Source organism: Rhinoraja longicauda, chromosome 14 (assembly GCF_053455715.1).
Source record: "Rhinoraja longicauda isolate Sanriku21f chromosome 14, sRhiLon1.1, whole genome shotgun sequence".
NCBI lineage: Eukaryota > Metazoa > Chordata > Chondrichthyes > Rajiformes > Arhynchobatidae > Rhinoraja > Rhinoraja longicauda.
Window position 1 is genome coordinate 40,862,914 of NC_135966.1, and position 13,409 is coordinate 40,876,322.

Here is a 13,409-nt window from a genome sequence, read left to right on the forward strand (position 1 = left end):
GGCTGATCATTCTCAATCAGTACCCCGTTCCTGCCTTCTCCCCATAACCCCTAACTCCGCTATCCTTAAGAGCTCTATCTAGCTCTCTCTTGAATGCATTCAGAGAATTGGCCTCCACTGCCTTCTGAGGCAGAGAATTCCACAGATTCACAACTCTCTGACTGAAAAGGTTCTTCCTCATCTCAGGTCTAAATGGCCTACCCCTTATTCTTAAACTGTGGCCCCTTGTTCTGGACTCCCCCAACATTGGGAACATGTTTCCTGCCTCTAACCTGTCCAACCCCTTAATAATCTTATACGTTTCGATAAGATGTCCTCTCATCCTTCTAAATTCCAGTGTATACAAGCCAGATTGTTCTATCTGGGACATGACAATAAAACACTCTCGACCCTCACCACCAGTAGGTACTAGGGCAGGATGATCCTCACCACCAGTAGGTACAAGGGCAGCATGATCATGTGCCCACCACTGGCTGCAGACTTCCCTCCATAATCACACATTATTTTGATTCAGAAATAAATTACTGTTTCTTCACCGTCATCGAGTCAAAATTGGGGAACTCTCCACCCAACAAAATTGCAGGCATATCAAGGATAAGGGCAGTGAGAGACCAGTAATGAATATTGAGTTTGCCCATATATCACAAAATACTGAAAATTGAATAGGTAAATAAACAACCCAGAGGGCTGTGGAGACTTTGCCACTGAATTGACCGATATTTGTAAATGAAGGGGACTGAGGGATACGGCCTTAGTATAAGAAAGTGGCACAGAGGGAAAGGATCTTCTATGATCTGACTGCATGGCAGAGGAGGTGCAAGGGGTTGAATTGCCTACTCTTGCTTCTATTTCTTATGTTCATATAAATAACACTTCTGATGCATCATGATTTGGCCTATTCTACAAATTGTGTTTTTCTTCCAAATGAAATCTGTTTATTACATTTTATATTGTGCTTGTGGATAATGCCAGTTTTCACTTTATAATATTTTAAGATATTAATATACAATATTTCACATATGGATATCATTTTCTCCACAGCCAATGAATAGACAACCTAGAGGATGTTTATTGAATACTCCTGCAGTCAGAATGCACGAATCACTAAACTATTGTCATGATCTATTCCATTGTTGTCGGTCCCAGAACCTAACTGGTCTGAATAATAAACAAAAGTAAACTCAGGTTGTTTTTTTTTAATGTCAGAATGACAGCTTGTGTCAGGGAAGACAAATCGCACAAAATAGCACAGATGTTGCCATTTTGATGAAACCAAGAAATCTTTCCAGCATAATTATGAAGAAACAAAACAACACCTTTTAATAAGTCATTTCAGAGGCAAGATCCACAGCACTTTCTTCAACAAACATCGGTTCCTGAACGTGGACCATGTTGGATCCATTTCAACTCTTCTCTCTTCCAACTCTGTCTTTCCAAAACTTCATCAGAAAAATGCCGATACATTAGTAATGTATTCTTTAAAGATACAGTGCAGCTTCACTTCTAAAGTTCAACTCTGGCCTTTAGTTAGCTCAGCTCCCAAATCCGCTGACCCAAGAGACCAAGCAAGCTGAGGTAGACGCTTCCAGCTCCTCTCAGACAATACAAAAGGCGATCGAGTTCTGTCTAAACGTTCCTGTTCTTCCATTGATTACTGTCACGTTAATGATGTTTCCATCGACTCGGAGTGAAGCTGCCTCCATGGAGCTTCCCCAGTCGGCGAGCCATCTCCATTCTGCAGTTTCCAGACCAACTCTTCTTTCTCGTGAAAAAGTCTATCCTTCATCATAGCTTCCTTCTCCAAAGTGTGCTGCAGGCTCTCGTGTTCCATTGATAATTGCCTAAAGAATAACATATGCAATCATTTAAGGCACATTTTAATTACATGCATTTCAGATTATTAGTCCGAGGTTAAATGTACTTTTTAAACCATCCACGCACATGCATTCACAAGGAATACCCTTTTTATGCTTCCTTTGCTTTTCCCATTTCGTTCACAGAGTCATAGAGTGATACAGTGTGGAAATAGGCCCTTCGTCCCAACTTGCCCACACCGGCCAACTTGTCCCAACTACTCTAGTTCCACCTGCTCGCGTTTGATCCATATCCCTCCAAACCTGTCCTATCCATCCACCGATTCCTGAAGTTTCATTGGTGCCACTAGCTTTCTGCTATCCTTGATAAACATATTACAGTTTTGCTGCCAAGGCACGGAACAATAACAGGCCATCATTTAAGGCGGCATTTACGGGCAGCACGGTGATCGAGTTGCTGCCTTACAGCGCCAGAGATCCGGGTTCAATCCTCACTATGCTGACGTGTCTGTACGTTCTCCGTATGAATTCGGTTTTCTCGTGGATCTCCAGTTTCCTCCCACACTCCAAAGAGTGGGGCAGCGGTAGAGTTGCTGCCTTACAGCGCTTGCAGCGCCAGAAACCCGGGTTCTATCCCGACTACGGGTGTTGCCTGTACGTTCTCCCCATGACCTGCGTGGGTTTTCTCCGAGATGTTCAGTTTCCTCCCACACTCCAAAGACATGCAGGTTTGTAGGTTAATTGGCTTGATATAAATGTAAATTGTCCCTAGTGTGTGTAGGATGGTGTTAATATGCGGGGATCGCTGGTCGGCATGGACCCAGTGGGCCGAACGGCCTATTTTCACACTGTATCTCTAAACTAAACTAAAACATACTGGTTTACAGGTTAATTGGCTTGGTATAATTTTAAATCGTCTCTAGTGTGTGTAGGATAATGTTAGTGTGTGGGGATCGCTGGTCGGCGTGGACTCAAACGGCCCATTTTCACACTATCTCTAAACTAAACTAAAAGGGAAAGATAATAAAAAGCCCTAATCTGACCTCTGACTCCACACATACACTTTGCAGCAGAAGTTACTAGATAGCAATTGGGGGCAGGAAATCTCCTAGGATAGCTTCTAAAAATCTCCATGGTGTAACATCTGTGATTACTTACTGCAGACAGTAAAACAGTTATTGCATTCCCAGCAGCTATAGTCCACTCCCTCATATGTTTGTATTATCCCCAGAACCTCAATATTCCCTCTCCACACCACCCTCCCCAAGTCCTACTTCAGCTTGTGGTACAGAGACTGCTTACTAGAATTACCAGCAGCAAAAGCTAATTTAACAGAATCCTTACTCTGCAGCTTAACAATTTGCAACTCTTCAATCCTTTCATCGCACAACTTCCGTCTTTTCATCTCTGGCCTTCGTCCACAATCTGCCTTTAAAAAAACCCTCAACTGTATCAATCTTTTACATGTGTAGAAAGGAACTGCAGATGCTGGTTTAAACCGAAGACAGACACAAATTGCTGGAGTAATTCAGCGGGACAGACAGCATCTCTGGAGAGAAGGAAAGAAAGGGTGACGTTTCAGGTCAAGACCCTTCTTCAGACTCGAAGTTTCGGGTCGAGACCCTTCTTCAAATGAGCTTTTGCTACTGGTAATTCCAGTCTGATGAAGGGTCTCGACCCGAAACATCAACTCCTTCTCTCCAGAGATGCTGCCTGAGTTACTCAAGCATTTTGAAACTATCTTCAATCTATTACCTGCTTGGGCTTGTCCTGCGCCGCCTGTTTTCCGGCTTTCTTTACTCTTCCCACCCCCACAATCAGTCTGAAGAAGGGTTTCAACCCGAAACGTCACCTATCTATTCCCTCTAGAGATGCTGCCTGATCTGCTGAGTTACCCCAGCACTGTGTATTTCTTTTGCATCTGCAGATTCTTGTATCCACCTCAAAATGTATCATGTGCTGTTGCATAGTTTTCATCGCCTTGGATGCTGCATCAAATCCCATCCTACACCTCCAGAGTGCCCACATGCCCATCCAACAGAGACATTCTGTTACCAATGAACAATGCCAGTACCTTGAAAAGGCCTGTTGATTTTGCAGGCGAGCTTTCAAGTCTTCATTTTCTTGCTGAAGGGTTTTAACTCTCTCCTGAAGTACGATATTCACTTCAACCTGGCAGGAGAGGCAAGGGAGAGAAGAGATAAATCTTTGTTTTAGTAATAAAATTGAACCACAGCAAAAACTAAATATTAAACTCAGGGCTCGGGTCAAACCGTAATTGTGCCAGTATTGATGGACAGCCGAATGTACCAGATTCTTCATCTGCAACACTTGCTTATCCAGATGGTGAATCCTTTCATTCTTCATCTCCACCACAAAGTGTAAGCTCTCCAGCTCCTGCTCCCAGAACAGTGTTGGCGGGCGCGAATTCTGCAATATAAAGCACAAAGAACAAGGTCACCTGTTTTTAAATAATTCAAAGGAAACCATGAGGCAGTTTTGTTTCCTGGGTGTACGTCACTTTAGAGAATCCCAAAAAGCCTTTACTACTCTGGTCTCCCTGCATCTTCCTACATTTGGAGAGAATTCTCCCGCAGTTTTTCCACCCTCGGACTATCCTTGATCGGACTTTGTTTAGGAAGGAACTGCAGATGCTGGTTTACGCTGACGGAAGACTATTGCTATTGAGGGCGTGCAGCGTAGGTTTACTAGGTTAATTCCCGGAATGGCAGGACTGTCATATGTTGAAAGACTGGAGCGACTAGGCTGGTATACACTGGAATTTAGAAGGATGAGAGGAGATCTTATCGAAACGTATAAGATTATTAAGGGGTTGGACACGTTAGAGGCAGGAAACATGTTCCCAATGTTGGGGGAGTCCAGAACAAGGGGCCACAGTTTAAGAATAAGGGGTAGGCCATTTAGAACTGAGATGAGGAAAAACTTTTTCAGTCAGAGAGTTGTGAATCTGTGGAATTCTCTGCCTCAGAAGGCAGTGGAGGCCAATTCTCTGAATGCATTCAAGAGAGAGCTAGATAGAGCTCTTAAGGATAGCGGGGTCAGGGGGTATGGGGAGAAGGCAGGAACGGGGTACTGATCGAGCATGATCAGCCATGATCACATTGAATGGCGGTGCTGGCTCGAAGGGCCGAATGGCCTCCTCCTGCACCTATTGTCTATAAGACACAAAATGCTGGAGTAACTCAGCAGGACAGGCAGCATCTCTGGAAAGAAGGAATGGGTGACGTTTCGGGTCGAGACCCTTCTTCAGACTGAGAGTCAGGGGAGAGGGAGACACAGAGATAAGGAAAGATAAGGTGTGAAAACAAGACAAAGGGGATGGGGTTCAAGGAAAAGGTAGAATAGATCATTGTTAACTCGAGCAAAATTAATCCAGCATTTTGAGTCCATCTTGATCAGACTTTGCTGGCTTTACCTTACACTAAACGTTATTCCCTTATACACAGTAAATGGCTCGATTGTAATCATGTATTGTCTTTCTGCTGACACCGGTTAGCACGCAACAAAAGCTTTTTACTGTACCTCAGTACAAGTGACAATCAACTAAATGGACTACATACTACACAATCAATTTTTCACTGATTCCTATGAGGCAGCATAGCCAGAGAATGGAGACACAAAAAAGACGGAAATGCTGGATTTTTTTTAACAAATCAACTGCTGGAGGAACTTGGAGGTCAGGCAGCCTCTATGGAGGATGGCCAATATTTTGGGTCAAAGTCCTGCAGCCAGAGAATTATTAAGCATCACCTCAACAGCGTTTCCTTTCCAAATCCTATTGCAAGGAACATTCCATAGATGAGAATGGATTTACTTGCATGTTGGGAATAGTGATATGAACAAAGGAAATACTGGAAAAAGATGACACAAACATAATTTCTAATTCATGTTAGTCAGAAGATACAATAATAATATTGGTGATTCATTGCAATCAATCCCTCTCAACTTGTCTAAGTGGAGCAAATGCATGTCAGAAATGGACAAACTTCATTGCTAAGGACAGGCACAGAAGTGCAGCTGGTAGTGCCTGACCTCGCATGCTGTCTATATGGAGTCTGCACGTTCTACTTGTGACCACGTGGGTTTCCTCTGGGTGCTCTGGTTTCCTCTCATATCCAAGGAATTTGTGTAGGTTTATAGGTTAATTGGCTGCTGTAATTGCCAGAGTGTGAATGTAAAAGTCAGATAACATAGAACTAGTGTGAACTTGCGGCATGCTGGAATTATATTTCACCACACCTTCCTGCTTCTGGTGAGAAGACCAGAATGATACTCGCAAATTTTTTGGAAACATAAAGTTAAATTAATGTAAGCAAAATGAGTGTGTAATGGTGGTAATATAATGTTACACTTTTGTACAGGATTGGAGCATTTAGCGTTATAAAAGCAGAGAACGTGACATTGGGTCAGATGGAATTTTTTCACCCAGAGTATCGTTGGAGTCTGGAGCACACTGCCTGAAGGAGAGTGGAGGCAGGTACTCTGATGAATCACCAAGGCATTGAAGCTACAACCCACAGTGGACAAATGGGATTAGTGTACACAGGTGCAATGGATAGCATGGACATATTTTAAATAGGCACACGTATGTGTGGGGAATAAGGAATGTGGATCTCACACAGGCAGAGATTTGTTTAATTTGTTATCATGTTCAGTGTAGACATTGTGGGCCAAATGGCCTGTTCCTGTGCTGTACTGTTCTATGTTCCATGACATGCAGTGGGCCCAAAAGCCAATTTCTGTGCTACACAGTTCTAAGACGTTAAAGTTTGCTAATTAGAAGTTAGACCCCGAGATATAACAGGTTTTAGTCAGATCTACCAATTTAGGCATTAATAACTCTAAGTACCTTATTGTCCCGGTGGAGATCTCTTCTTAAAATTGCATCTTCAATTTTCTTGGTCTTCATTTGAAATGAGTTGACTTGGGTAGTAAGTTCCTCTATTCTTTCCTTATAGGAATATTAATAGTAAATTAGAGCACCATATCGTCTTAGTAAAGAACAAACACCAGACAAGATTATTTCAGATATTCAAACTAAAGTGAATTTAAAATTGTTTTTTATAATTTAAAATAATCCTGTTCAGGTGTATCATGAAGTGAAAGCCCAGGAGGAACTAACAAGGAGCAGAAGAATAGATAGGGTAAATACACAGTCTTTTACCCAGAGTAGGGGAAATCATTACCAGAGGTTTAAGGTGAGGGGGGGGGGGGGGGGGGGGAGATTTAATAGGAACATGACAGGCATCTTTTATTATTATTATTTTTTTAATACACAAAGGGTGGTGTGTATATGGAACAAGCTAACAGAGGAGATGGTTGAGGCAGGTACTATAACCATGTTTAAAAGACATTTGGACAGGTACATAGATAGGATAAATTTAGAAGAATTTGGGCCAAATGCAGGCAGGTGGGACTAGTGTAGATGAGGCACATTAGCCAACATTGACAAGTTGGGCTGAAGGCCTGTTTCCATGCAGTATCATTCTCGCCAACAGTCTGTCTGTCCCTTCCTCTGTTGTTTTTTAGTATGTGTTAAGTGTATGTTTTAGTGTTCTTTAGCTTGTTTTATGTGGGGGCGTGTGGGGGGGGGGGAAGTTGGGGGAAACTTTTTTAAATCTCTTGCCTCGATGGAGATGCAATTTTTTCCTGTATCGTATCTCCAGCCGCACTGCGGCCAAACATCGAGGAGTTGGCGGCATCGGCTGAAGACCAACTTTGGGGACTCCAACCGCGGGAGCCTGCGGACTTACCATCGTGCAGTTTGCGACCCGTCGGGGACCGACCTCTGAGCTCCAACTGCGGGAGCCTGCGGACTTTAACATTGTGGAGCTCGCAGTCCCCGAGATCGACTTCGGGAGCTCCAAGCTGCAGGAGCTTCGATCGCCCCGACTGCAGATGGTTCAACTGCCCCAACCGCGGGAGAATGAGGAAGAAGCTTGGACCTTATTGCCTTCCATCACAGTGAGGAATCCACTGTGGTGGATGTTTATGTTAGCTTTTATGTAGTTGTGTGTCGTGTTGCTTTTTTTTAGTATGGCTGTGTGGTAATGAGAGTTTCACTGTACCTTAATTGGTACACGTGACAATAAACTGACCTTTGAAGCAGTCCAACACCATCTTTAGTCCCCTAACCCTCCTTCCTGTCACCCACGTCCTCACAATTTGGTTTAGCAAATTCATCCAGAGGGTGGGTGACTGATGGAAACAGGAAAAATGCCCGTCATCAAATTCCACCTGATCGTAGTCAGATCTAGCAATCAAATCTTTTTTTTCCCCAGGATTTAAAAATGAAATACTAGAGGGCATAGCTTTAAGGTGAGAGGGGCAAAGTTTAAAGGAGAACACACGCATACACAATATTGGTGCATGAAAGCCCAAAGTCCTTAGTGCAACCTTTGATCAATCAGTGATTGGTTTGACTGACAATAGACAATAAGTGCAGGAGTAGGCCATTCGGCCCTTCGAGACAGCACCACTGCTCTGGAAAACACCTGGTCTTTCTGTACTCGCTCCCCAAATTCAACCAAGAATGATAGGAACCACAACAAGCAGCCCACTTTCCCGCAGGGGAATCCCATGAGAAATTAGCTTCTCCAGGAGAGAAAGGCAGGGCAGAGGAAGAGCACATGGGAGAAGAACACTGATGATAGGTAGATGAAACACAAACCTACCTTAAGGCACATGCTGGCTTTCTCAAAGGATTCAGTCAACGACTCTTGCTCCTGTTTGTGCTGTTTTACAAGTCCTGGTGAAGGAAAACACAGCCCCTCAGTTTGGAGAGTAGGAGTGCAATTAAACATGTGCATTAGACACGCCGAGTTCTTCCAGCACTGGTTTTTTGCTCAGAATTCTGCAGCCTTTTGCGGCTCCACCAAAGGAACTCTGTTTTAACATTTCATGCAAGAAATAGCTTCAAGGGTGCTGCACTGAAGTGACTATCAGATAGGGAGCTTGAACCCACAATTCTGGTGTTAAATGATCACTGAGCCTAGACTGGCACCTAAATGGTCAACACTTAATAGTTTGGCATATTTATAAGCATAGAAAGTAATACAGTGCAATTTATTGTGCATTTCATATGTACTATTATGAAATAGTTCATATATATGTTCTGTTGCAAAACCTCTTTTATTAGCAAGTGTCCTTCAGCTTTGAGCCAGGTCTTGTTTTGGTGTGACTATTTTAAGCTCTCGTGTCCATTTTCAACTTGTGTTTAAAGGGTCTGTGACTCCTGGCATTCCACAGTTTAATTCAGCCACTTGGTGTGAGTGATGGAGTGCTTGAGGATTATAGTGTCCCCAGTTGTTTCATTCTGTACTTTGTCTGTGCCTCTCTTTTAACATATTTTGCCGCATTGGGTTGCGTCACTATGCTACCTGTTTCAGCTGTCTTTGGTTCCCAGAGTTTTATCATGAGAAGCACTTGCCATTGAGGTAATTTTTACAGGTGCTTTTAAATTGCTCATTACAGAACTCATCTAAGACCTGTTCACTAATTTCATCTGTTTTGCAAAGTGCTGGGAACATCGATTACAATAAATGGTGTTCAAAGTCAATTCTTTCCCACTCTTTCCTTAACTTTTTCTTTGATTACGCTGATCTTGCTGGGATTCAATGGCTATTTTTTCCCCTCTTGGTGTGCGGATGTAAACCACACGATTCAAGAACGCAGAGTAAAGAGAATGAAAGTCCTGCAATTTTTCTGTGCATTTCTATGCATGACTGGGAAGTGTAGCGAGCTGAATTAATTTTGTTACCACCCATCCCTAATTGTGCTCTTTAAACTGGTTCTGATTTTCCCAACGGTGATATGATGTCAATCCATTGTGTGTTTTGGGTTATTACCTTGTATTAGTTGTTTAATAGTCACTGAGAATCCGCTCTGGGGCTTATTTTGCTATTTTACTCCAGGGAAAACTGGCAAAAACAAATCTCCTCTTGGAGCTGAGCCCAAGAGGGCAGAAATCCCCGTGATTCAATTGCTAATTTAGGCATTATACATAGAGTAAGGCATGTGGTCTATAAATGACCCATTACTTTATGGTATGCAGCAGAAGAGTCTACAAAGTTTGTTGTTTCTCTTTGCTATCTTTAGATCCCTGCACGTGCGTGCATTGATGTTGAGAGATTCGTACTCATTCATCCTACCTCGGCTTTTACAGTAGCCTGCTGCTTCATACTGTATGTGGAACTACGAGGGCAAAGTGCTGGAGGATGTCTGATGCTCACGAATTTGGATCCCAGTAATTTATTTATTCCTTTCATCACACAACTGTTTGCCAATAGTGAGCAAATTTTAGTGCCACGTCGTTGGCCTCTGCAAGATCCTTTACAGTGCATGTGTCATGCAGCATGTCACAGCTCAGGAGATGTTCCATAGTCTGGAGGCCCCGTCTGCACTCGCAGTCTGCCGCATCGTCAGTATATCCCCACTTCAGCATGTTCGATTTGCTCCTCCCCAAGCCTGTCCAGGTTATCCACGGTTGGTCGGAACCTGGTGGGAGTTTCTCAGAGGGATCGATTGCCATGTGAAAGTCTTCCGGAGATTTCTCTAGTCTCCCTTCCCAGAGTTTGAGCCTTCTGGACGATGCACAGCGTCTGTTTTCGACCAGTCTCTTCACCAGGTTGGTTCGATGCAGGTTGTGTGACAAATTAAGTACTTTGTGTAACAGTCGGCGATGGTTTACTGTATCATAAGCGGCTGAAAGGTCCACAAAAACAGCACCCGTGATAAAACCTTCCTGAAAGCCATCCTCTATGTGTTGGGTAAGATTGAGAAGCTGACCTGTGCAGGACTTCCCAGGCCAGAACCCTGCCTGCTCCTTTATTAGGGATGGCTCAATCATCTGGCTGAGGCAAGTCAAGACGAGTCGCTCAAACAGCTTGTAGGTGTGGCAAAGAAGTGATATTGGCCTGTAGCTCTTTGTTGCTGAATCATCTTTGCCTGCCTTCAGCAATGCTCTGACATGTGCTTGACACCAGATCTTTGGGATGTGACATCTCTCCAAGCAGGTGTTAAACATGGTCATCAACCACTGTTTTGCAGTTGGTCCAAGGTGCTTGATCTGTTCAGTCATGATGTTATCCAGACCTGCAGCTTTACCTATTTTGGCTTTGCAGATAGCATCTAGTTCTTTCATTGTGAAAGGCTGACACAGTTGTGGGTTATCAGAGTTACCTTCATAGCACTGCTGGGGTTTCTGCTTTGTCACTGGTGAGTCAGTTTTGCCATTGAGTAGGAGTTGGTGTGCTACTTGATTAGCAGTAGGCCGGTCTGTATGGACCCTTCTTTGGGTCCTTGTTAATCCAATTGAGAGTGGCCCAAGCCTTGCTGCTGTGTGTCATATCCATGGATTCAATCAGATCCTGCCACGACTTGCTCCGATCAGATGCGATAGCTGCAGTAAGAGCTTCTCCGGTGGCTATAGTATCAGCAGAAAAGAGGTCGGCTTCATACTTCTCAATAGACAATAGGTGCAGGAGGAGGCCATTCGGCCCTTCCAGCCAGCACCCCCATTCAATGTGATCATGGCTGAACTGTAAATGGAGCCAAATATTTCATTTGGTGATTTTTAAAAATTGATTTTAATACAGCAACAGCTCATAGAAAGCAAGTGTTTCTGATTGCTGATGAATCTCAACATCAAGTTTTATTTAAAGACAGACAGGTCAGTGTTTAGCGTCAGTGAAATCATTCAAGTTGGTAGCATTACTGGATAGATTCTATTTAAAAAATCTCTTGAAACCTGCAGGAATGAGCGGGGACAGGGCTCTGGGCAAGATGGGACTGACCTTTTCCTCAGCCAGGCAAGGGTCATATAATCATTGAGTCCTACAACATGGAAACAGGCCCTTTGGGCCAACTTGCCCACACCGGCCAACATGTCCTATCTACACTAGTCCCATCTGCCTGTGTATGACCCATATCCCTCTGAACCTGTCCTATGCATGTATCTGTCCAAATGTTTCTTAAACAATGTGATAGTACTTGCCTCAACTACCTTCACCGGCAGCTCGTTCAATACACCCACCACCTTTTTTGTGAAAAAGCTACCCCCGAGGTTCCTATTAAATCGTTCCCCCCTCACCATAAACCCATGTCCTCTTGTTCTCGATTCCCCTACTCTAGGCAAGAGACACTGCTTCTACCCGATCTATTCCTCTCATGATTTTGTACACAAAGTAGAATGCAAGTCCGATTCAGAGGAACTGGGATGAAAAATAGATCTGCTGAGAATGGTGGGATATGGATCAGGTATAGGCAGATGAGATTAGTTAATCATGGCATTATGTTCAGCACAGTCAATGTGGGCCACAGGGCATGTTCCTGTGCAGTGCAATGCCTTTCTATGTACGATGTATTGGATGCAAGTGGATAATAATGTTGGCTCAGGTTCTGTAAAAACAACAAGAATCTATGCCAAATTATTCCAATCAGAAAGCTTCTTTGAAAATCTGTGTAGGCATGGCTTGTTGGTGAACAGAAAATGAAAGATTAACAGATTTCTATTACTAAGGAAACGGTTGCTAAATCCGTTTTGGTAATCCAGGATTATCGGAGTAGGTGTTTGCATTTCACAGCTAATATGAAGCTATCCTTTTTCAGTTTATTCCACATGAAGATAGTCTCTTGTATTTATTAAACTGACACGACATACCTTCATGTCTATCTTTGTTCAAGTTATCAACATAGTGTAAATATTTACTATTACTGATTGCCAATATGTCTTTAGTTTGTGAGAAGATAAGACACCAAGTGAAGACTCTCATATTTAGAGCTAATTTGTGTTATTCAAAAAGACTTTGAATGTGCATTACCTGCCAATGCAATCTCGCTTTCCCCCTTGAGAACGTTGATGTATTCGGAGTGTCTGGCTTTCAGTTCCACTATTCTGGAGTCCGATAGATCTACTTCTTTCTAACAAAAAAAAAACTTTATTTTGGTAAAGGTAAAATAAGGAGGCCGCCTTCATCATAGCCAAGGACTTCAACCAGGCCAACCTCAAGTGTGCTACCAACCTACCTCCAACACATCTCCTATACCACAAGTAGCTCAAACGCTGCTACACAACCATCAAAGACACCAACCATCCACCCCATCCCCATTTTGACCCACGTGCTCTTGCTCACAAGCAGAAACCAAGGCATGAGAGTGTGGCACGGAAACTCATATCTCCCTAGCCTGAGGGAACAGATGAGATTCAAGTGGTGAACTAGTCCATATTTGCAACCAACATAAATGTGTGCCATTGTTCATTTGTAAGTAACTTTACTTTAAAGTAACTTTACTTTAAACTTGAGATACAGCGTGGAAACAGGCCCTTCGGCCCATCGAGTTGGCGCTGATCAGTGATCACCCAGTAAACAAACACTATCCTGTACACTAGGGACAATATACAATTTTACAGAAGCCAATTAACCTACAAACCTGTACATCTTTGGAGTGTGGGAGGAAACTAGAGATCTTGAAGAAAACCCACGCAGGTCTGTCTCCGTACAGACAGCACCCGTAATCAGGGTCAAACCCGGGTCGCTGTGCTGTAAGGCGGCAACTCGACCGCTAAGGCACTAT

At 43.4% G+C, this 13,409-nt stretch overlaps 1 protein-coding gene across 2 annotated transcripts in view; it reads right to left on the reverse strand.

Annotated features, from left to right (window-relative positions):
* Nucleotides 1-1,220: 1,220 nt before the first annotated feature.
* The window catches only part of LOC144599932 (coiled-coil domain-containing protein 69-like), a 47,861-nt gene continuing 35,672 nt past the window's right edge, over nucleotides 1,221-13,409 (reverse strand). The window contains exons 4-9 of one of the 2 annotated variants that reach the window (XM_078411199.1): nucleotides 12,656-12,755; nucleotides 8,510-8,583; nucleotides 6,685-6,786; nucleotides 4,125-4,244; nucleotides 3,889-3,986; nucleotides 1,221-1,841 (exon numbers count right to left, since the gene is read on the reverse strand). In XM_078411199.1, coding sequence (XP_078267325.1) covers nucleotides 1,658-1,841; nucleotides 3,889-3,986; nucleotides 4,125-4,244; nucleotides 6,685-6,786; nucleotides 8,510-8,583; nucleotides 12,656-12,755 — 678 coding nt within the window. In that variant the 3' untranslated portion in view covers nucleotides 1,221-1,657. Of the gene's footprint in view, nucleotides 1,842-3,888; nucleotides 4,245-6,684; nucleotides 6,787-8,509; nucleotides 8,584-12,655; nucleotides 12,756-13,409 lie in introns of both variants that reach the window. The other variant, XM_078411198.1, reaches the window with a different exon arrangement.